Raw genomic sequence first — 22,534 nt, 5'->3', positions numbered from 1 at the left:
TTAAGAAAGCAGCTCAGGGGGCCAGTGTTGTGGCATAGTAGGTTAAGCAGCCTGTGACACCAATATCCCATATGGGTGCTGGTTCAAGTGCTGGCTGTCCAGCTCCCTGTTAATGGCCTGGGAAATCAGAGAAGGTGGCTGGGGTGTTTGGGTCCCTGACACCCGAATGGGAGACCCAAATGAAGCTCCTGGCTTTGACCTGGGCCAGCCCTGGCCATTGCGGCCTTTTGAGAAGTGAACCAACAGATGGAAGATCTCTCTCTCTCCCTCTTTCTCTCCCCCCTCTCTCTGTAACTTCACCTTTCAAATAAAGAAATAAATCTTCAAAAAAAAAAAAAATGAAGAAAGCAAGCAGCTGAAATGTTAACACATGGGAAACTCCTACCCCAATTTACAGAGCCCCTTTATTTCCCATGCAGCCCCGGGGGTCACGCTGACCTGAGATCCCACGGGGACCATCCTGACTTCCTGAAGCTCCGCAAAGGAGAAAAATGCACTGGGGGGGGGGGGGGGGGGCAGAGCATACCGGACTCAGCTGTCAGAACTGGCCTTGAAGGATGGCCCCTGTTTCCCAACTGTCCTCTCCCGGACTGTGTTTTGGGGAAGACTTGTTTTAACTGCACATGCCAACATAGCGCAACACCCAGCTCAGAAGAGGCGGTTTTTGTTTTTTGGGTTTTTTTTACCTTCAACTGAAAAGGATCTCAGATTAAATTGTGCCCGAAGATGTGGGGTATGGTTTGGCCCAATTTGTATACAAATTCACATATATAGATTTAGGAACATGGTGCTACTTCCCACGCTACCCTCCCTCCTGCCCACGCGCTCACCCTGCCTCCTCCTTTCTCCCCTCTTCCCTTTCTTAATTTTTACAATGATCTACTTTCAGTTTACATTATATGCATAAATTTAACTCTGTACTAAGAGTTCAATGAATAGCAGGAAGGAAAAAACACTGTTCCTCAACAGCAGAGACAAGAGCTATAAATAATCATCAAATCTCAAAATGTCAATTTTACTCCTATTCTATGTGAGGCCAAATTCCATTAGATTTATATTCCGCAGAAATATCGAATACATAGTGATTCTCTACCAGTTTTCCTAAGTTGAAAATTCAAGGACAAGAGAACACACTTAGATAAATGAATAATTCTGTGGATTTTCTTGGATCACGCACCAAAATCAATAAGAAATAGAATATTTGATTTCTGATTAAATGAGTACCAAGTATTAGGCCAAGAATCTGAGTTACAGCAGCTTTGAACTCTATTTGACCCGCTGGCTCCCTTCTTCTGCTTTCTTAGACATAAAACATTTAGTAAGGAGTCAATTCTGCAGTTACGTTCCAAAAGAATTAATAATGGAGTAGCAAAGATGAATTAAGTTTTTACTGAGTGCTAGGCATTACACTATTTCATATGCATGTGCTCATTTAACCCACATAACAACTACACATTAGATAGTATTCTATTCTCATCTTACAGATAAGAAAACAGAGGATATATGGATCACACAGACCGTCAAAATTACACAGCCAGCAAGTGGGTACCAGATCACCAACACACAACCATCTGATTTCCAAGCCCTAAGCCACAATGCACCACTGCCAGACAAAAGCATCTGATGAAAATAAAGCAGCAGGCACTGTTTCCCAAGGAGGAAAACTCCACCTGCCATCGTCAACAACCTCACCACGCTGCCCCTCTGGGCCACACAGCCTTTTAAAAAGTTTATCGATATCTGCCCATTGTCCATTGAGCTAGCAAGTTGGGGAAGATGTGTCTGAATACTTCTCTCCATTATCTGAACACCAACTGAAAAGAAAATTCAAATGAGGTCACGGGGTTAACAGGCAGCCTGACTCTAACTGCAAGCACTAGCGTGTCATCTAATGGCATCTTTCGTTTTAGATGTTTGCTGCATTCAGGAAAGAAGGAAGCGGAACTACTGGGAGTGTCGGCGAGATCCTGTGTCCCCTGCATCTGCGCCGGACAAAAAGCAGATAAAAAATGGGGGTAAAATACAAACACATTTTTGTGCAAAAGAAAAATGAAACCCGTGCCTATGAGGACACTTTACATGTTCATGTGCATGGATTTCAAAACTTTTTGTACCAAAATAAACTGCTTCTTATGTCCATTTTCCCATGAACTTTCTAAAGTAACCTCATACATTCATACTCCAACCATGTAGCTGCAACACACCTGGCACTAGCTACACCCTGGGGATTTACAGCCAAAGGAGTCATGAGCCACGTCATCAAAGACACTCTAGGAGGAGGGTCGGCCAAGAAGATGACGACAGAGGCGTGCCGGAGGTACCGTGGGAACACGGAGAAGGTGAGAAGCAGCAGCTCAGCCAGCAATTAGGGAATTCAGCGTGAAACACGCAGGAAGCAGCTGGATACAAAGGAGAGGGAAATGGAATAGTACTAGAGAGAGAAAAATGCAAGGGCTCTGGAAGCATGTTACAGAGTGAAGGCAACGGGCCTGCAGAGCAAAGCTCAGCGGCACTTCTTCGGGACATACAAGCGGTACTTATCCACACTGTACATCAGCTGTGCTGCAGGGATCCTGCTAAGATGCTGTACGTGTGCACTGGAAGTCTCAGTCATATGCAACAGAGACTAACACTGGCTCTTCTAGTAACAATAATAATCACCAGTACTAGTAAGACAAAGCTTCCAATAGCTCAACTTTGGTTCTAAGTCCTTTATGCATATTAATTCACCTAATTCACCCAAACCCTAATGGCTAAGTATCATTGCTATTCCCATTTTACAGGGAAGGTCACTGAGGTCCTGAGAAAGTGCAGTAATGGATCCATGTTTGCTTAGCCAGGAACAGAAAGACTGAAGGACGAGGCCAGGCCAGCGGGCCCTCACCTTGCTCCGAATCACTATACTACACAGCCTCAGAAAATGAACGGCCTACAACACATGGAGCAGGGCCAGCACTGGGGTGAAGCAGGTTAAACCACCACTTGTGCTACCAGCATGCCCTGCCAGAGTGCCGGTTTGAGTACCAGCTACACTGTATCTGATCCACTTCCCTGCTCATGTGCTTGGTAAGCGAGGGGAAGATGGCCCCTGCCACCCATGTGGGAAACCCAGATGGCCTGGATCTGGCTGTTATGGCCATTTGAAGAATGAACCAGTAGATGGAAGAATTCCTCCCCCCCCAACTCTCTGTCACTCTTTCAAATGCATAAGTAAATAAACCTTTAAAAATAAGTAAAATACAGGGAACTCACGGGATTCCAGAGAGGGCTGGAGACCCAGGCTTGGAACTCTGCAGCCAGAGCCTCATCGGTGAGAACTCCCAGGCAGCCACCACCAAGCACACGCCTGCAGCTGGCATCGCCAGCACTGCCATGTGGGTCAACTCCGGTTGGCTGCCACCACGGGCCCCCAGGAGTGCCATCTTGCTGCAACCTCTGCTTCCAGGACCCAGGTCTCCCAGTCTCCACCAGCTTGCCCTCCTGGGGCCAGAGTCAGCATGCACAAAGGAATACGTAACCAGCAAAAGCCAGGCCCCTGTCCCTTGCCCTTGAGGTCAGGAAGGTCAGGAAATTCCATGGCAACATCAGCATCTACAGAGACAAGTTCTGCTTCGCACCATGGCTGCCAAGGTAGGTGTACAAGCACCACAAGCAGCTGGCTGACGACAGAAATGCATCCCCCGGCAGTCCCCGAAGCCTCAAGTTGGGAACCCAACCCCCAGCCAGCTCAGCAGGACTGTTTCTCTCCGTGAGCTCGGAGGCAGAATCCATCCCACGGCTCTCTCCTAGCTTCTGCAAGTTGCCAGCAATCCTTAGCCTTCCTGGCCTTATACACAACACCCCCGGCTGGGCCTTCCTCTGTCTCATGGCCCTCTCGCCTCTGCCTGTGTCTCTCTTCTGCTTGTAAAGATACCAGTCATGTTGGATTTAGAGCCCATCTTCCTCCCGATGGCAAGTTAACTTGATTTCATCTGCAGACGCTCTTTCCAAGTAGGATCGTATTCACAGGAAAACCCTCCTCCAAGTAGGACCATATTCACAGGTATGAAAGAGGAGAGTTTGAATGCATCTTTCGGGGGAAACATTCCACACGTAACAGTGGAGAACTGCACAGACATACGGAGGAGGTTCAGAGGCTGGGCAGCCAAAACACGACAAGCAATCCAGTGCACCTCAGTCGCCATGGGGGCCTTCACTTTATCTAATAATGAGACAATTTCAAAGTCAAAGGAGGATATGCCCAAAGCAAAATTAGCTCTCCTGGAGGAGCCAACCAGACAGGAATTTGCAGCAGGGGCAAGGTGGGGGTGTTAACTGCAAAGCTAGAAAGTTCCTCCCTCTGAAACCACGGCCATCAAGGGGAGGGGCAGACCTAAGTCCTGCTACTCCTGACGCCCACGGGCACCTGCCAAGCATCTTTCTTTTATCTTCAAAAAGAGAAAACGTGGCCTGGAGGGGCCGTCGAGGATTAAAGTAGAAAGATAAATGGAGTTTTTAACTTTGTATATGCGTTACCTAAGCCATAATTTTCAACTGAATAAGTATATGACAGATGTTTGAAATACACATGATTTACACAGCTGGCCTAGTCTTTTCTGCTGCTACTTGCATAGTTCTAACTCTTTTTAAACCCAACTATCGATATCAAAAACACATCCTGTTCTCAACAATACAACAGCTTCTGAGTAAAGGCAAACATTCGTAAGACAAATCCAAGAATTAAAAAGCACTTTACACTTAGGAAGAGGAGAGCAGACTCCAGGCAAACCTAAGCTGCATTTCCCAGGTTTTCTGAAACCTAAGGAGGATGCAGTCAATGGAATCCAACTGACCCTCCATCTGCTGGGAACAGAAATAACCAAATCATCTGTTCCTCTCCCAGAAGCAGAACATACCGTACAAAAAGCTAAGCTGTTCTCATGTTCTCACCTAACAGTGCTGCGCGGGTCACCTCAACCCATCCTTGTAACCCGCACTGCTCCCTGGTGTGCCTGAAGGATGCACAGCCCCGCTCGGACGAGCCATCTGCAGGTCTGCAAGGGGACTCAGCACCCGCCCCGCTTGGCCCACTGTTCTGAGTCCTGCACTGCCTTCTTCCTACAGAAAGTCTGAATCAACTTTTTATTTTCTTTCACATCTCAAATCCGATCAGTCACAAAGCACAGCCTGTCCCTGTATTCTCTCAGATCCTCCCTCTCTCCCTCACTGCCGCTGCCACAAGTTTCCACTCTGTGTTGCGAGACCGCTCTGTGTGAATTCATTTTAAGTGGCATCTGGTTTTTTAAATTTTTAAAATTTCATTTTACATAAAAGGCAGAGAAAGAGGCATGGCTGGATGGATGACAGTTAGACACATACATATAAACATACATACAAACATAGAGATCTTACATCTGCTGGTTCACTCCTCAAAAGCCTGCAACAGCCAGGGCTGGACCAGGTTGAAGCCAGGAGCCCAGAAAACAATACGGATCTCCCAAGTGGGAGGCAGAGACCCAAGTATTTTGGTAATCACCAGCTACTTCTCAGTGTGCAAATTAGCAGGGAGCTGGAATGGAGAGCAGAGCAGGGACTCAAACCCAGGCACTCCTATATGGGATGCGGGTGTCCCACGCAGCATCTAACCCCTGTGCCCAATGCACTTTTTTTTTCTTAAAAACTACAATTCCACTTTAACGAGGATTAGAAAAAATATCACTATCAAGTAAAACTCATAATCTCACAGAAAGTATAAAATTTTCTTTTTAACTCATTTATGTTAACATGGGTCAAATTTAAGGAAAAAATATTAAGTAAATAACAGGCAGAATGAACATGGTTAAAAAAAAAATCTTGCAGGTGAGAACCTAAGGCCCAGCAGTATAGAAACACCATTCTGTGGTGGTCCCTCATCATCTAGTTCAATCACCACACTGGCCCCCACCCAGCTCCCAGCTGGGCCTCAGGCTCTACATGTTGGTGACATTCCTCCGGGCTGCAAGGCACTGCCACAGGCCTCTTTCTAAAATGTCCCTTTCATAGTTTCCCTCCCAAAGTCATGATTCACTAACTAGCTCCTAAACTCTAAGGTTCCACTGCTAGCTGCATGTTATCTCTAGCTACCTCTTATCCAAGTCCAATTTCTGTTGCTGTCACAATAGTGCAAAAGGCTGTTTCTTTAGCTCACAGTTCTAGAGGTCCACAGGCACGGCACCAGCATCTGCTTGGCTTCTAGTGAGGGCCACAAGACGCTGCACTCATGCAAGAGGTGGAAAGGGGAAGCAGGTGCATGCAGGGGAGCATGTATGCTAAAGACGAATGGAAGAGGGGCTCCCCCACTGTCCTAGAAACTAAGCCAGCCCTGCAAGACCTCTCACTGCAGCGAGAGTAATCCCTTCTCGTGAGAACCAACCCAGTGTTTCAGGAAAGACATCAGTGCATCCATGAGGGGAGGTGCCCCCACGACTCCAACAGACTCCACCACCTCTCAGTTTCATAAATTGGGGAGAAAGCTTCGTGGGGAAAAAGTCTCCAGGGGACAAACCATCACATATGCAGAAGTTACATCACATCACACTTCACATACATGTTTTCACTTCCAGCTGCATGTCTCCCAGGTTCGCACTGATTCCACAGCCTTCCCTTAATCTTCCTCTTCTCCATCTCAAACCCTGCACACTCCTGTAAGACCCAAGAAGTCCTCCCTCCGGGAAACCAATGCAAGCAGCATCCTTCCCTTTTCTGGACTCCCATTCCAGTTACACCCACCCATCAACCACCCTGCCTGACCCCAACTGGTTCCAGCATGTCCCCAGTTCCTAAAATGGACCGCTAGTCCTGTCCATTAATCACAGTAGGAGATCCTTCTAGGGTAGAATCTTAGGCTCCACATAGTTTGTGCATAATACATTTTCCAAGCATTTTTGAAGTCCTCTCATATGCAACAATTTCAATTTCAAATGTTTTTACCAACATAAACTTATCTCCTAATTCCATCTTCTACAACTTTTTGAAGTTCCCTTGTATTTAAAATTTGCACAGTTTTAAAAAGGTGACTCCCTTTAAGACTTCAAGATATGTCTTCATCCAACCTTTTACGAGAAGTCCTGTTTTAGTTATTCACCCAAGAAACACTGACAGAGTGCCTCTAACGTGCCAAGTTCAGCGGCTGCTGGCAGAGATGAGAATTAAACAGGTCCTCCCATTGAGGAGCTCCCTGGGCAGCATGGGAGACGCACAGGTAACCTCGTGGCACAGCACCACGTGACTGCATTGCTATAACGGGAGTGATTCAGTACAGAAAGGGCCTGGAGGAAGTCAGAATGAAAAGGCTGTGTGGGGCTGGCGCTGTGGCGCAGCGGGTTAAAGCCCTGGCCTCTAGCGCTGGCATCCTGGCTGCTCCTCTTCCAATCCAGCTCTCTGCTATGGCCTGGGAAAGCAGTGGAAGATGGTCCAAGTCCTTGGGCCCCTGAACCTGCATGGGAAGACCAGGAGGAAGCTCCTGGCTTCAGATCGGTGCAGCTCCGGCCATTGAAGCCATCTGGGGAGTGAACCAGCAGATGGAAGACTCCTCTCTCTGTCTCTACCTCTCTCTGTAACTCTTTCAAATAAATAAAATAAAAATCTTAAAAAAAAAAAAGAAAAGAAAAGCCTGTGAGTGGGCTGTGGAAGCTAAGGAGGCTCCATCAGACCTAGAAAGATGGAGAGCTCATTCCAAGTAGTGTCATATCACTTGTGAAAGTCCACAACGGCAACAGGGCAGGCTGCTGGCAGGAACCTCCTAGAGCCTGCAGCATAAGGTGTCGGAGGGAGGAAGGGAGAACAGGTGGCAGAAACAGAGAACTCACAGCAGAAGAGCCTTGGTCCACAGCTTCACCCAGGGATCTGAGGAACACAGAAAAGGGATGCGGCAGGACCACTTCCGCTTTAAGAGAGATTTTAAATTAACAAAAACAGAAGCCAGATACAGGGCCAGCGGATCAGACTGGACGAGGGGTCAATTTGGAAGATACCTTACTAGGGCAGAAGCTTTCAACAGTAGGGAGGAAGAGGAAGAGGCAGATTCTAGAAATATCTAGGTGGTAGAAATCAATAGGATTTTCTGACCAGCTGGCTGCACATTCCAGTGTCAAATAAAAATAGTTTGGGGATTTACTACTTCAGGGAAAGTTTATTACCTACTTAAAAAAATTACCCATGTCATTTCTTTCTTGTGTGACTGTGGCTAAGGTTAATTTAGACTTGACTAGACCTCTACTTTATACCTTACAGACTGAACATCACATGGTTTCCATGGCTTAGCTACAGAAGCTTGTCCTAAATTCAGAAGTTAGCGCATTATCCCACTAGCAAGGATGGGAGAAAACCGTGCTCCTTGGTTGGAGCTGCCCTCAGCAGAAGCAATCCTGTACCAAAGAGCGTACTACTGTCTGAATTGTCCTTACTCTCTGGGGCACAGGGAACTGAGGGCCAGAATTGCTCTGGAGGTGCAAAACTGGGAAGGCTTTTATACGATATACTCACAATCCTTTTTTTTTTTTTCCAAATAAAAACACAAGAGTGTAAAAGATATTGAAATACCAAGAGAGGTGACCTTTTGTAAGCACACTCATGCTCTCCTGGGAAATAAAGAATAAAGTCATTCACCACTGAGCGTAATATTCCTCACTTCCACTCGCCTGATGAAATGCGTCCACACCAGTAGTTTCAAATTAAAACACAGTTGGAGGGGCCAGTGCTGTGGCATAGCAGGTGAAGCCGCCGCCTGCAGTGCCAGCATCCCATATGGGTGCGGGCTCTAGTCCCGGCTGCTCCACTTCCAATCCAGCTCTCTGCTATGGCCTGGGAAAGCAGTAAAAGATGGCCCAAGTCCTTGGGCCCCTGCACAGGTATGGGAGACCTGGAAGAAGCTCCTGGCTCTGGAATGGTTCAGATCTGGCTGTCCCCAGCCATTTGGGGAGTGAACCAGCAGACGGAAGACTTTTCCTCTCTCTCTGCCTCTGCCTTTCTTTAACTCTGCCTTTCAAATAAACAAATATTTAAAACAAAACAAAAAACACACAGTTGGGCTGAGAATAGATGTGTGCAAACAGGGAGGCGGTGACAGGATGAGCTTTATTAAAACTTGCATATGATCAGAATTTTCCAGGCTTTAGGCTATCATCCTGCCCCCTACCCACCGCAGCTCCCACCACCACCACCACACTGGTCATCAGGGCAAGCCCTAAGAGAGACACATTGAATGCAGATTGAGGACAACGGGGAATGGGATTCCATTGCAAAATGTGTCCTATGTCCACTTAGGGAAGCATAGGACTCCAGTGAGTAAAAAATGGCAAAGGTTTTTTCTCACGATTTCTGTGTGAGTGTTCAGAAGCCCTGCTCTCGCTCAAGACAGAGCCACAGCAGACCCCCACTCTGGAATCAGAGGACTCACTGCAGATGGAAGGAGCTCATGTTACTCGCCAGGGACACAGCTGGTCCATGGCAGACCCAGATTAGAAGCCTGAGTGTCCATCCTCCACTCCCAGAAACCACTCACAACTCTGAAAATAACAGGACAGGAGGAACTGGAACACACTGTCAAATACACCCCAGAATGAGGTTCTATAAAATGAAGCCAACAAATTAATCAAGGTAGGATGCTGTCTACTCCTCCCTACTGATTATATTCATTAAATTGGCAGACAAAACTGATTTAAAAATTTTTTAAGATACCAGTTTAGGGCTTTGAGCCTTCTTTTCAAATCCTGTAAAACCACAGTATTAAAAACATCTGCTTCATTCCTTAAAGAAGTCGTTGAAAATGACAAGTATCAAACTCGCATGTGCCATGACGTAGCTCTCTCATTCATAAGCTCAGCCCTCGATGAGCGTGCTCTGCAGAACCTGTGCAATGGGCAAATCACTCTCCAATCTTTATCAAAAAAGAATGCTCCCAAAACTTCATTGGCATTACACATGTCTACGGAATACAGACAAACACTATCACCAGGGATGCAGGAAAGTGAGGAAAATTACAGGTCAGTAGCAGGGGTGGACGTATGCTGCAGCAGTTCAGACTCCCACATCCCCTGGTGGAGTACCTGCCTGGGTTTGAGTCCTGACTCTACTCCTGAATCCAGCTTCTTGCTAGTGTGCACCCTGGGAGACAGCAGGTGATGGCTCAAGTATTTGATCCCTGGCTCTCAGGTGGGAAACCCTGATGGACTTCCTAGCTCCTGATTCATCCCAGCCCAGCCCCAGCTGTTGTGGACATGTGGGGAGTGAGCCAGAAGACAGGAGCACTCTCTCTCCCCCTCTCTTTCAAATAAAATAACATAAAATAAATCCATAAAAGTTAAAAGTTAGTACCATCACTTGGGTAAACAGTTGATACAGCTCTAACAGACAATTTTCTAACAGCTTCATCAAAAGGTCTGGGGACTTGAAAATCATTTCACGAAGGCACATGAGCCTGTTTTCATAAAGAAAGTACTAAGCATTATAAAGAATCCCTCTTTGTGGGAGTTTTACTTTTATCTGTAGTTAATAATATCGTCATTTCCAGTTTGAGAAAACACAGAAGAATGATGCCACATTCATTTGGTCCAATCTCTTTTCTCCTTTAGATAATACCATGCACATTTTATTATTCATCTTGATTTGAACAAAAGGCAAGATTTCCCCCATTTTGCCTGGAAACTACCACTGGGAAATTAATATTCAAGATAACAATGGACGCATCTCAAAGCCTCAGAACTGACTGGTTGCTAGGAGGCTCGTGACTTCGTAGGGTTCTTTTAGATTTGGTAGCACGGACTGGGAGCTGAGACAGTCTAACAAAGCATGGTCTTCAAGATTTAAAGTTTCAGAATTCTCCATCTTAACTGTCCTTTTCCAAGACCTCGTTAGTGTTCTATGTGCCTGTTCCAACCTCTTGAGCTTAAGTGGAGTTTATCCTGAAGGTATATGAAAAGCCCTGGCTAAATGTCAAGTCTGTTGCTATAAATCACATTTCACACTGGTAATTACTTATTAGTGGGGAAAGGACTGTTTGAAATGGTGCTGTCTCATTAGAAAGCTATTAGAGAAGCCTGCAATTTTGCTTGTTGCACCTACTGTGTGAGAGGCACGCCAGACCAAAGGACAGCCATTCAGATGTCTGTCTGAAAAGTCCAAGGGCCTCTCATTCCCTAACCTTTTTTTTTTTTTTAATTTTTCCCATAATTTTCAAGAATATGTGTTGAGGAGGGTTCAACTGAAGAGTTTCCTAACTGAAGTTATTTTATGCAGTACATCTCGGAAGAAGTTTATCTTGTCCTTTGGACCCAAGTAATTTGCCCACCACAAAAAGCCCTTCATACTGAAAACGAAGTATAATAATATGAGCAGTTGTTAAACCAAAGGCTAGGCAAACACCAAGAAGAAATGTGAAAAGCCTCGTGTTTCTAAGCTGCTGCATTTTCTATTTGGTTTTATGTGACAAAGACTCTGTTTATATCCAGAGTGACCAACTTGATACAAGTGGATTTCCTTTACATTTCCCAAGGGGAAGAGAACTTGTAAATGGTCTCAAAATGTTTCAATAGACTATTTCTCTCAACACTCATATTTTCAAAGGAGCCATATTTCAGAAAGGAAACAGACAAGATTCTCCTCCCCCAACAACCCACCCTCCCCTTAAAAAGGTTGCATATAAGATGCTGCCTACTGTAAGCTCATTATAGGTATATCTGTCTTAGTATTTACTATTTCCTTCCATTAGCACCTGCACTTTTTCATCCCAAGTATTAGCTAACATCTCAAAGAATAAGTAACAGCCTCCCTTCCTGGGCAGAAACTGCACGAGGATCCCACAAGGTACTTCCGGTGCCCAGGGAGCACCCTGGGAAATGCTGAATGAGTGACACAGCTCTCGGCCCCTCCCCTTCTGCTCAGCAAGAACCTCACACTCAGCTGGACACTAAACCACCAACCTGAGACTGGGTACCTTTCAGTCTCCCAAAGGCATCTGAGTGTGTGCCAGTCAAGAAATAAGAGCATCAGACGAAAGGCAACGTCTCTTCCTCAAGCACTCAGAAATGTCTTGCAGGCCTGACCATAGCACAGAAGAGCTTCTGCAAAGGCGGAAAACCAGCTCACAATGAAGTAATGCCAAGGCAGACACAAAGAGGCTCACGGGAATGTGCCTGAGGTTACCCCACAGTCCTGCCCGTTTGCTGAAATCCCAGTCACCTGCCTCCTCAAGCTTCCCTCTGGGTGACAGGACCCAAAAGGGAAGGTGGGTGTCCAGTGTGGAAGCCAGACGTTCGAACCCCCAAGGATGTGAAGTCTGGGATTCTGTGAACACTCTGTGCAGACCCAGGTTTGTTTATGTACGCGTTCTGAGGTGAGATTTGGACTTAGGTGTATTCCAAAATTTACTGCCCCAAGTCTGAAGAATACAGCAACCACAGCAGTGGCTTAAATTCCTGAAGTACAAACTGTAGTTGTCACTTGCTTTACATACTTGGCTTTTCATGTAAGGGGAAAAAAAATCAAGGGAGCTTTATTGCCAAAATAGCACAACATCCTTGTGTCACCTGATTTTGCAGAGACGCACGATGGTTATTTTGTTTAGGTCTTATATTCAAGGAAATGTGGTCACAGACATTTTTAAAGCATGAGAGACTGACCCCAGTTTAAAGAGATTTGCTGTTTTAGGAGAAAGCCAGTACAGCCAGACTCGCAGAACCAACCGCAGGCTTAAAACACGCTTCCCAGCTGAGGCAGGGCTTACAAGGTTTGGTACAGCGTGCGGTTTAAAATAAAACCTCGGGTCTTCCGTTACACGGTTTTCAGAAGAAAATGCAATCTTTTTCAGAATGGAAAAATATAAACCCACATACAAATGTACAGTCTTACACATCACCACGTACAAGTGGCTAACAAGAAGTCAGCAGAAAGCAAGGGAAAAAAATGTCCTGGATTCTCCTCCCTCCTCGGCGTTCCAGCCCGGGTTCCCCCAAGCCCAAACCCCAGCCAAGAGGAAGCCGCCCCTGCAGCCTTCACGTGCATCACCGTTTTCTTCGTCCTCTCCCGTCTGACATGCAAATACACGACGCAGCCTCCATTCTTTCCGTACAGCCTAATCCGAGGCAACCTGGGAGAAAGCCACACCGAACCCCGAGAGCCTGCGAGCCGCGCGCACACACCCCGACCCCACGCAACGCGGCCAGCCCGGCCCAGCCGGACGCTCGCCAGCCACGGCTGGCCAAGGAACCTGTTCCCTTTTAAGGCGGCGAGGGGTGTGTGTGTGTTTGGGGGGGGGGGGGGTGCTGCTTCAATGCCCACGCGGGGACCTGGCCGCCGTGCGGTGCGGGCAGCCGGGGCCGCGGGCTCCCGCGGGGCGGCTCCGGAGGCTGCGCGCGCTCGGCTCTCAGGCATTGATCTCGCTGCAGCCCCCCGGGCCCCGCTCGCCCCCTCCCCGGCTGCACCTCACTACCAGCTCGCCAACCCCATATTGCGAGGGCCTGCTGCGGATCGTGCCGAGGTACAAAATGGTGGCTGGGAGCTCACGTTTGCCCCTGCTTTTTGCCCGCAACTTCTCGCACCCGTCACCGCGCCGAGGCGTCCCCGAGGTGCGGGGTGAAGGGAGAGGGGGGCAGGGCCGCGGTCACTCACCTGATGTCAGGTAGCCCCGCGAAGCCTGGGGCGCGAAGGCCGCGGGGAAGCGCTTGTGCAGACGGTAGTCCTTCTCGCTGCGGGACCTCATGCGGTCCGAGGCCCGGTCCGAGAAATCCGAGCTAGGCCAGGCTCGCCGCAAGGTTGTGCTCCGGGTCTTCTTCATGGCGGGGAGGGCGCCCTGCCGCCGGCCCGCTGCTCGGGGCCTCAGCGCCGGGGCGCAGCGCGCTGCTTCATCCGTCTACGGCGGGCACGACCCGGGCGGACGCTGCGCACATGTTCCCAGCCCCTCCTCGTCGGCGTCTACACCGCCCGCGGCGGGTCCGGCCCTCCCCACGCCCCCCCACACCCCCACGGCGAAGGCTCGGGTTTTACACACGTCCCACAATGCATTACACTGCATTTGCAACGCGCCCCGGCTTATAGCTTCCAGATCCCGGGGCGGGCGCGGGGGAGGGGGCGCCGGGGTGGGGGCGCCGGCACTTGCAGCGTGGAAGCAATGGGGGCGCAGACAATGGCCCGATTCAGCGCAGCAGTGCTTAGCCAACTGTGAGCCGCGGCACAAAAGACCCAAACAAACGAGGACGCCCAGGCCTCCGCGGCGGACCCGCGCCCGGGCGCCCGGGAAGCCGCAGGGGCGGCGCTCAGCGCGAGGCCGGGGGATGACAGCGTCCAGGTCGGGTCCCCCAGGGCCTGCCGGCCGCGCGGCCCGCAGTCGGCGGCGCAGGCGGGCTCTGCCTCGGCTGCAGTCCGCGGGAGGCAGTCTTCATTCCCGAGGCTCGGCTGCGGGGGCGCGTGTGCGCGGCGAGCGGGCTTCCCGCAGGGTCCAGGCAGAGCCCGAGCGGCCGGCGCGGCCGCGGCGCCTCGTCCGTCTTCCCGCGGCGGGGCGCGGGGCGCGCGCGTCGGGGGCGGCGGGGCGCGCCGACACGCGTGTGCCCCCTACGCAGGCATGCTCCTACTTACGGGCCCGGGCGGCGACGGGAGCCATGGCCGCCGAGGACGCCGCGCCTGCCGGCCGACACCCGCAACGGCGGCCCCGCGGCGAGGCGGCGGGCGCGCGGGACGGCTAGCCTAGGGCAGCAAGCGGCACGACCGCCCAGTCTCATGCTAATCAGCAGGCTGCCGAGAGTTAGAGCTCCGATGCTGGCAGGCTCCGGGTTCCCGGGGCAAAGCCCCCTGCGGCGGCGGCGGCGGAGGCGGCGGCGGCCTGGAGTCGGCGCTGGGGTATTTACATATTTTCGGGCTGGTCCCTCCCCCTCGCCGAGGGAGAGCGCGAGCGAGCGAGAGGGCAGGGCTGGCGCTCGTGGGAACACAAGGCTCGGCGATGCCCCGCCTGGCCCACCTGCGCCGACCCCGACGGAAGCTGCAGCCGGAGGGAGGGACCGCCGCGCCGCCCGCAGACGCAGTGCCAGCGGCCTGCGGCTCCTCCTCTCCCTCTCTCTCCCCCCGGACCCCCGGTGCGAGTCACTACCAGCCGGCTACACTGCAGGCAGGTTCCCGGCTCCGCACAGCTGTTTCTGCTCCAGCAGCCAATCGCCGAAGGCCAGCCCCGCGCGCCGCGCGCGAGGGGAGGCGGGCGCGATGCGGGGCCGCGGCCGCGGAGGCCACGCCGAGTTAAAGGCGCCGGGTCGCGGCGCCGCTGCGGTGCTGGCGAGACGCCGGTCTCCCCATCTGGGGACTCCAGAAGCGAAGCGCTTCGGTGCCGTCGGCGACCCCAGCCGCGAGCCCAGCGTCCTTTCTCCACCGTGCCTGGGAGCGCACGGGTTGGAGCGTCGTTCCGTGCTTGACAACCCAACGTTCAAGCCGCGGTGTCGCGGTCGCCGGTGCCAAGCTGCATACGGGGACATTAGCTATGAGACTATGCCCGTATCCGGCGAGACTGCAGAGAAAGGCTGGTGGGCTCCCACCGGTTACGCAGCCGGAAGCTCCAGCATGGTCCGGCGCTCTGGGGAAGCGTGAGTCCTTGGGCCATTCGGGCCGTGGGAGCACCAGGCTGGGGGCGGGGCCGAGCTACCGCAGCGCCCAGGCCAGGAGGAGAGCTCCCTTCGCTCAGGATCTCCAGCCATTGCTCGCTGCAACCTCCGTGTCTCTGGGGATACCAGGGTAAATAGATAAACGATCACTAAGTGTCATCTGAAATCATATGGACGCTAATCAAAATGTGTTGACAACCCTAAACCCATTAGCTAATGCTCACTGGCATTTTTTTTTTTAAGTTAGAAAAAATAGTCCCCGAAAGGCACGTTGGGTAACATGCCTTCTTCGTGGTCAGAGAACTGGTTAGAGTAGAGAAACTACAGCTGCAGAAGGCAATACGCGCGAGGGCCATAAAGGTGGTGAAAATAATTGTATGAATGAATGCAGGAGATGGTGACATTTAGACGTCTCAATGCAACAATGACTCAATACCACCCGTGAGCCAAAAGTGGTTCTATGAATGATACTAGCTGTGGCTTAAGGGTAATGGTGACTGCTTTGGCAACGACGGTGTTCATTCACGGAGATCATTACTGACTCTGGTGTGTGCTAGCACTGTGGTGGGGGTGCTGAACAAACAGGACAGCACGCACTGGCCGCACACAGCTCATGGGCTAGCAGTCAACCAACAGCTGTATGAATTGTGCTACGTGCTACCTGAAGAAACCTCTACAGAAGATGACACTGGACTCAGGCCTACAGCATGGGGAGCCACCCAAGCAAAGGCTGGGAAAATGGTGTTTCAGACTGTGGAAAGGACCCATGCAAAGGCCCTGAGGTAGGAAAACATCTTGGCTTCTGTTGGAAGCAGTAAGAGGCAGGCCAGTGTGGCTGCAATTGGAGGATAATGAGAGAGGGGTGTGTGATGAGGTCATGGAGGGAGCGGTGAGCCGGATCATGCGAGGACTTGCAGGCCTCGGTGGAGGCTTTGCATTCTACTCCAGGTGCAGAGCGAGCCCGTGAAGAGTTTAAAGCAAAGCAGCAGCAGAGTAACGCTTTTAGAATTTCTGTATAGAAGGGCTTAGTGAGCAGAGGGACTCTGTCTGCAGGGAAACGTGGGTGAGGAATTTCCTTGGATGTAAGTTTGAGTAGTACTTGGCTTGAAACTCAAATAGTATTGTTCCTATGGAAGAAAAGCGGTGTGTGGGGTGGGGTGGGAGGGGTAATGGATACTTGGGAGGACAGGGAAGCCCTCAGCCAGCCAGCTCTGAATGCAGCCCTTGTAGAGCAGTGAGGTTTCCCAACATCCGTGGCTAGACATCGAAGAATCAGGCAGCGAGTAGCTCATGAGAGCCGAATCAGATCAAGTAGTAGAGTAGGAAAGGCATGGGCAGTTAAGCAATATTTCCATCAAAATCAACTGACGGCGTGGAATGACATCATGATAGGAAAGCTTAAATCCAGCCAACAGCATATTGTAAAACTTGTCATATCCGAAGAAAAGGGATGTGCCCCCCCCCCCACCCTGTTATAGTCACTGTGGACATCAGACTCCAGGTACCTGTCTGTGTTATAGAAAGATGCGCCTTGGTCGGATGCAGTCTCCAGATTCCTGGTCCCAGCTTCACATCTCTTAACCAACCTGAGACAACCACGCGTCAGGGCCATGAACTGTCCATCAACACAGCTCAGTTGTATAAGCCCAGTCTACAATATTGGAAACTTTTAGAATTAAAGAAGAAACAAAGTACATTGATTTAACACTACTAGTATTCTCTAATCTGGTTTAAAGATAATCTGTATATTTGATATTTACATATCAGACAGATTAGCGACACTAATTAAATTTGCTTTGTGATTCTAATTCAAATGTATAATTCTTAGATTTGTAATCTTAAATTGAAAGAATTCTGACTTAGAAATTCTCTTCATTTCAGACTATGCAGAGAGACAGATATTTGGTGCAGTGGTTAAGACACCATTTGTGATGCACACATCTCACATCAGAGTAAGATTCAAAATCCCCACTCCACTACAAATTCCAGCTTCTTGCTAATGTGCACCCTGGGAGGCTGCAGGTAAAGGCCCAAGTACTTGGGTCCCGGCCAGCCGTGTGGGAGACTCAAACTGAGTTCCCAGCTCCTGGCTTCCGCCTGGCCTACTTCTGGCTGTCACAAGCATTAGGAGTCAACAGGGGATGAGGGATACCTTTGCCTCTATGCCTTTCAAATAAAATTATAATTTAAATTTTAAGTAAATAAAACTTTAGGAAGAGAGTTGCAAATCTACAATGGACTTACAACAGTTCAAGGAATTTAAAACTTAGAAGAATATGTAATTGTTCTATTTTGTTGATAGCTGTGTTCACAGTGGCTAGCAATGCCTGGCACATAATCAATGACTAATGAATGTCTGATTAAGTACTTGGGAAATTTTGAGTTGAAAACTCCCAAGTCAGATATTTAACTGATTTTTAAAAAAATAAATACACCATGAATATGACATTAAAAACCAGAAGAAAAAACAAACTGGACTTAATGAGAAATTTTAAAATTTGTGCATCAACAGACATATCAACAGAGAAAAAGATAACCCACAGGATAGCAGAAAATTCATGCAAATCATCTCTCTGATAAGGGACTGATCCTGAGACTATACAGCAAACTCTAAAAGTCAACAACAAAAAAAACAAGCAATTCAAAATGGGCAAAAAACTTGAATAGGCATCTGCCAAAGGAGATGTGCAAGTGGCCAGTGAGCACATGAAAAGATGTTCATTATCACCAAACACTAAAGAAAGGAGGATCAACCCAATCCTAAGATATTACATCCTACCCACTAGGGTAGATTCTATTTTTTTTTTTAAATTACAAGCGTTAGCAAGGTTGTGGAGAACTTGGAACACATGTGCACTCTTGCTAGGAAATGCAAGATAGGTATAGCCACTATGGAAAACAATATGGTGATTCCTCAAAAAACTAAAAATAGAATTATTCTATTAAAAATAGAATTGTGATTTAACAATTCTAGTGCTGGAAAAACACCCAAAAGAATTGAAAGTAGCATCTTGAAGAGTATCCGTATCCCATATTAATAGCAACATTATTCAAATAAAATCTTGAGGCTGTCCCATGGCTTGGATGAATAGATATGCAAATCACTGTCAATACACACAATGGAATCTTATTCAGCCTCGAAAACGAAAGAAATGCTGACATGTGCTACAACAGGGATGCAGCAGAGGACATGGGGCAAATACTGGATGATTCCACTAGTAGAATGATGGTTGCCAGGGGCTTGGAGAGGGGAAGTGGGGAGTTATTGTTTAATGAGCAGAGAGTTTCAATTTACAAAATGAAGACATTTATGGAGATAGATGATGGGAATGAATGCATAAAACAATAAATACATTTGATCTCACTGAACTGCAGACTGAAAATGGTTAAGCTGGTATATTTTAAGCTGTTCATACTTTACCTTAATAGAAAATAATAATAAATTTTTAAATTAAATATAGCAAATTTATAGATGCAATTTAAGTGCTTAAGGGAGTGCATTTAACCACGTTTCTTAACAGGGCTAATTGTTGAATAAAGGGAATTTAGTTTTCAATTTGAGTTGCTCAATTTTTCCCAAAGGCCCCAAAAGTTATAATTTTTATTGTATTATCACTTTTTAAAAATTCTGAATTTACAAATATAATAAATGAAATCTAAGAGCTTAGGACAGTCTGATTTTTCAATTTGTAGATACAAAAGGAAAGGAAAGACTGATGTTTGACAAACAAACCTAAGTATATAAACATAAAAGGTAAGAGATCTGAGCCTTTTCCTTGTAGCCTGGAGAAGATGAGTTCAATCCAGGTCTTCCAAGCACTCCATGTGCTGGATACAAGGAAGCCCCTTCAGGGCACCGCAAACTGCCAGTGCCCCGCTAGACTGATCACGTTGGAATTTTCAGAATATGCCAATGAAATAGCAACCAACGTGGCCCTTGCCTCTTTCTGTCTGCTGAAGTGTGGCTTTGGTGTGATACCATGACCTAAATATCCAGAAAGGAAATAAGTGTGTGTGTATTTATGCATTTATAACATACATGTATGGAGCACTATGATTAAAACATTTGCTAAATAAAATTATAATTCTGAATCTGATAGTAATTGATCTTTCTGCTTCTGATACATGATTTGCAAAAAAAAAATTAGATTTTAACTTGACAAATGGACTGAATATTCAAAAAAAATCATACACACATGTGCGCACTTCTTGATGTTGGGCAGTTGTGTGACCCGGTTATGAAGCAAACAGAATGTGGAAGAGCGCATGTCCCTGGGAGACCAAGGCTTTCAGAGGCTTGTGAGGTGGGAACTTGAAGGGACTTCTCAGAAGATTCACATCTGCACTCTGTGTGCATATGCACATTTGGGTACATGGCACACAGAGACAGCCTAGGATATTCTGGCCTCCAAAAGCAGCTAACTGAAGTGGCTGACCAAAACTTTATGCTCAGGGCATACTGGGAAGATGTGCTGACGGCTCTCAACTGCCAGTGACTGCTGTGTCCGAAGGCTCCTGCACTGGTGGTCCTTCCAAGACGCCCTCCCCGTGTGTGGACCACCAGTGTGTGGGCTTAGCTGGGGTCACACTGCTGGCACTGAGACCTGCGTCGTTGGGCCCTGTGCTCTGGGGAACACTTGTTCCAAGACACGTTTTCAGCTGTCACTCTACTGTCAAGTGAGCTTGGAGAACATGTTGGACCTTTCAGAGCCCTTAATGTGCCAGTGCACATTATAATCCTACCAGAAATGCTAACTGAGCTCTGGTCCCAGAACCACATGCGGGAACACACTGTGGGAACACAGTGGCAGGAGGAGGGTGAGATATCCATGGGGCGGGGCAGGTGTTTGGTGTAGTGCTTAAGATGTCACTTGAGACACCTGTATCGTAGAGTGCCTGGGTTTGAGTTCTACCTCCCATCTCTATTCCAGCTTCCTGCTAATGCACACCTTGGGAGGCAGCAGGTGATGGATCAAGTACTAGACTGGTCCAGCCCCAGCTCTCTCATTCTACCTTTCAACAAATAAAATCAATAATGAATTGCTAGGCCTGGCGCTGTGGTGTAGCAGGTAAGGCCACCGCCTGCGGTGCCAGCATCCCATATGGGTACCGGTTCAAGTCCCAGCTGTTCCACTTCCTATCCAGCTCTCTGCTATGGCCTGGGAAAGCAGTAGAAGATGGCTCAAGTCTTTGGGCCCCTGCACCATGTGGGAGGCCTAGAGGAGGCTCCTGGCTCCTGGCTCCTGGCTTCGGATTGGCGCAGCTCCAGCCGTTGCAGCCATCTGGGGAGTGAACCAGTGGATGGAGGACCTCCCTCCCTCCCTCTCTCTCTCTTCTCTTTCTCTCTCTCTCTCTCTCTCTGTCTCTGCCTCGCCTTTTTCTGTGTAACTCTGAGTTTCAAGTAAATTTTTTAAAAAATGAATTGCTTATATCCATAGGGCAAAACACATACAAGAGAACTGCTAAGATGTTGAGAATGTGTATATATGATTTCTTTCCCATCTAGCCAAAATTTGCAATGAATTTCTCTTCACCCCTCCATTGGGCACATCATTGCCAACCACTCAGTCCCCACAGGGGGTGTCGACAATGATGGCTGTCAGCTAATTCTGCTCCCAAAGAAACCAATGTCTGGGGATACAAGATTCACCAAGGAGAAGTGACCAAGAGGAACCAGGTCTTTGGGAGGACAGCTGATGCTGTGGGCTGGCACAGGTGGGACCCCCATCTCCAGGCCAGACTAATCGCCATCAGAGCAGCCGAGGGTAGTGAGCTATGGTGACACCGAGGCGAATTTATATCTTGTTTGAGAGACTCAGAAAAACAGGTCTGTAAATGCCATGCTTTTCCATTGCAATTGAAATTACCTCTCTCTCTCTCTCTCTTTTTTTTTTTTTTTTTTTTTTTTACAGGCAGAGTGGACAGTGAGAGAGACAGAAAGAGTCTTCCTTTGCCGTTGGTTCACCCTACAATGGCCGCCACGACTGGCGCGCTGCGGCCGGTGCACCGCGCTGATCCGAAGGCAGGAGCCAGGTACTTCTCCTGGTCTCCCTTGGGGTGCAGGGCCCAAGCACTTGGGCCATCCTCCACTGCACTCCCTGGCCACAGCAGAGAGCTGGCCTGGAAGAGGGGCAACCGGGACAGAATCCGGCGCCCCAACTTGGACTAGAACCCGGTGTGCCGGCACTGCAAGGCGGAGGATTAGCCTAGTGAGCCGCGGCGCAGGCCAAAATTACCTCTCTCTTAAAGGCTGTAGTGAGGATTTAAGGTGAATATATAGATATATAAATGATATATAGATATATAAATGTCCCAGTTCAGAGCTGGCAAATAGATAGCTTCAATAAAAAATAGCCAATCTGATTACTGTTATTGCTATTGTTGTTGTTGATCAAGAAGGGGGAGAAACATTTTAAGTGATTCCACATATGGGAGGCATCCAAGACAGTCAAATTCAGTTGGAATCGAGGTGGCTAGGGGCCGAGGGAGGGGAGAGTATGGGGGTGGTGTTTGATGGATGCCGAGTTTTAGTTTGGGAAGAGAAAAAACTTTTGGAGCTGCACGGGCTGCACCACAGGAGTGGGCTTAATGCCCTGAACTGCACATGTGGAATAATTACAATGTAAATTTTATGCATATTTTACAGAATTGGGAAAATAGAACAGAGCCCAGGGAACAAAGCCGCAGTCACGAAGTGGCTGTGCACATGCACTGTTGGAAGGTGAGGGGCTGGGAGCTGACCTTGGCAGTCTCACCCACACACACTGGCTGCCCACGTCCTCTCTTTTTTTATTTTTTTTATTTAATAAATGTTAATTTACAAAGTGCAACTTTAGTATTGTTGTGGCTCCCCCCCAACCTACCTCCCTCCCGCGGCCCTCCCCTCTCCCACTCCCTCTCCCATCCCGCCCTTCATTGAGTTTCATTTTCAATTATCT

General features: G+C 48.6%; 1 protein-coding gene across 9 annotated transcripts in view; it reads right to left on the bottom strand.

The window, feature by feature from the left end:
- STOX2 (storkhead box 2) overlaps positions 1-22,534 on the bottom strand; it is a 310,137-nt gene that overhangs the window by 101,101 nt on the left and 186,502 nt on the right. For 2 of the 9 annotated variants that reach the window (XM_070068327.1, XM_002709492.5), the window contains exon 1: positions 13,624-14,601. The exons of the other annotated variants lie outside the window; for them this stretch is intronic. In XM_070068327.1, the coding sequence (XP_069924428.1) occupies positions 13,624-13,789 (166 nt within the window). In that variant the 5' untranslated portion in view covers positions 13,790-14,601. Of the gene's footprint in view, positions 1-13,623; positions 14,602-22,534 lie in introns of those variants that run through there. 9 annotated transcript variants of the gene reach the window in all.

Source organism: Oryctolagus cuniculus, chromosome 2, assembly GCF_964237555.1.
Source record: "Oryctolagus cuniculus chromosome 2, mOryCun1.1, whole genome shotgun sequence".
Classification (NCBI taxonomy): domain Eukaryota; kingdom Metazoa; phylum Chordata; class Mammalia; order Lagomorpha; family Leporidae; genus Oryctolagus; species Oryctolagus cuniculus.
This window is presented reverse-complemented; position numbering and strand designations above follow the sequence as displayed.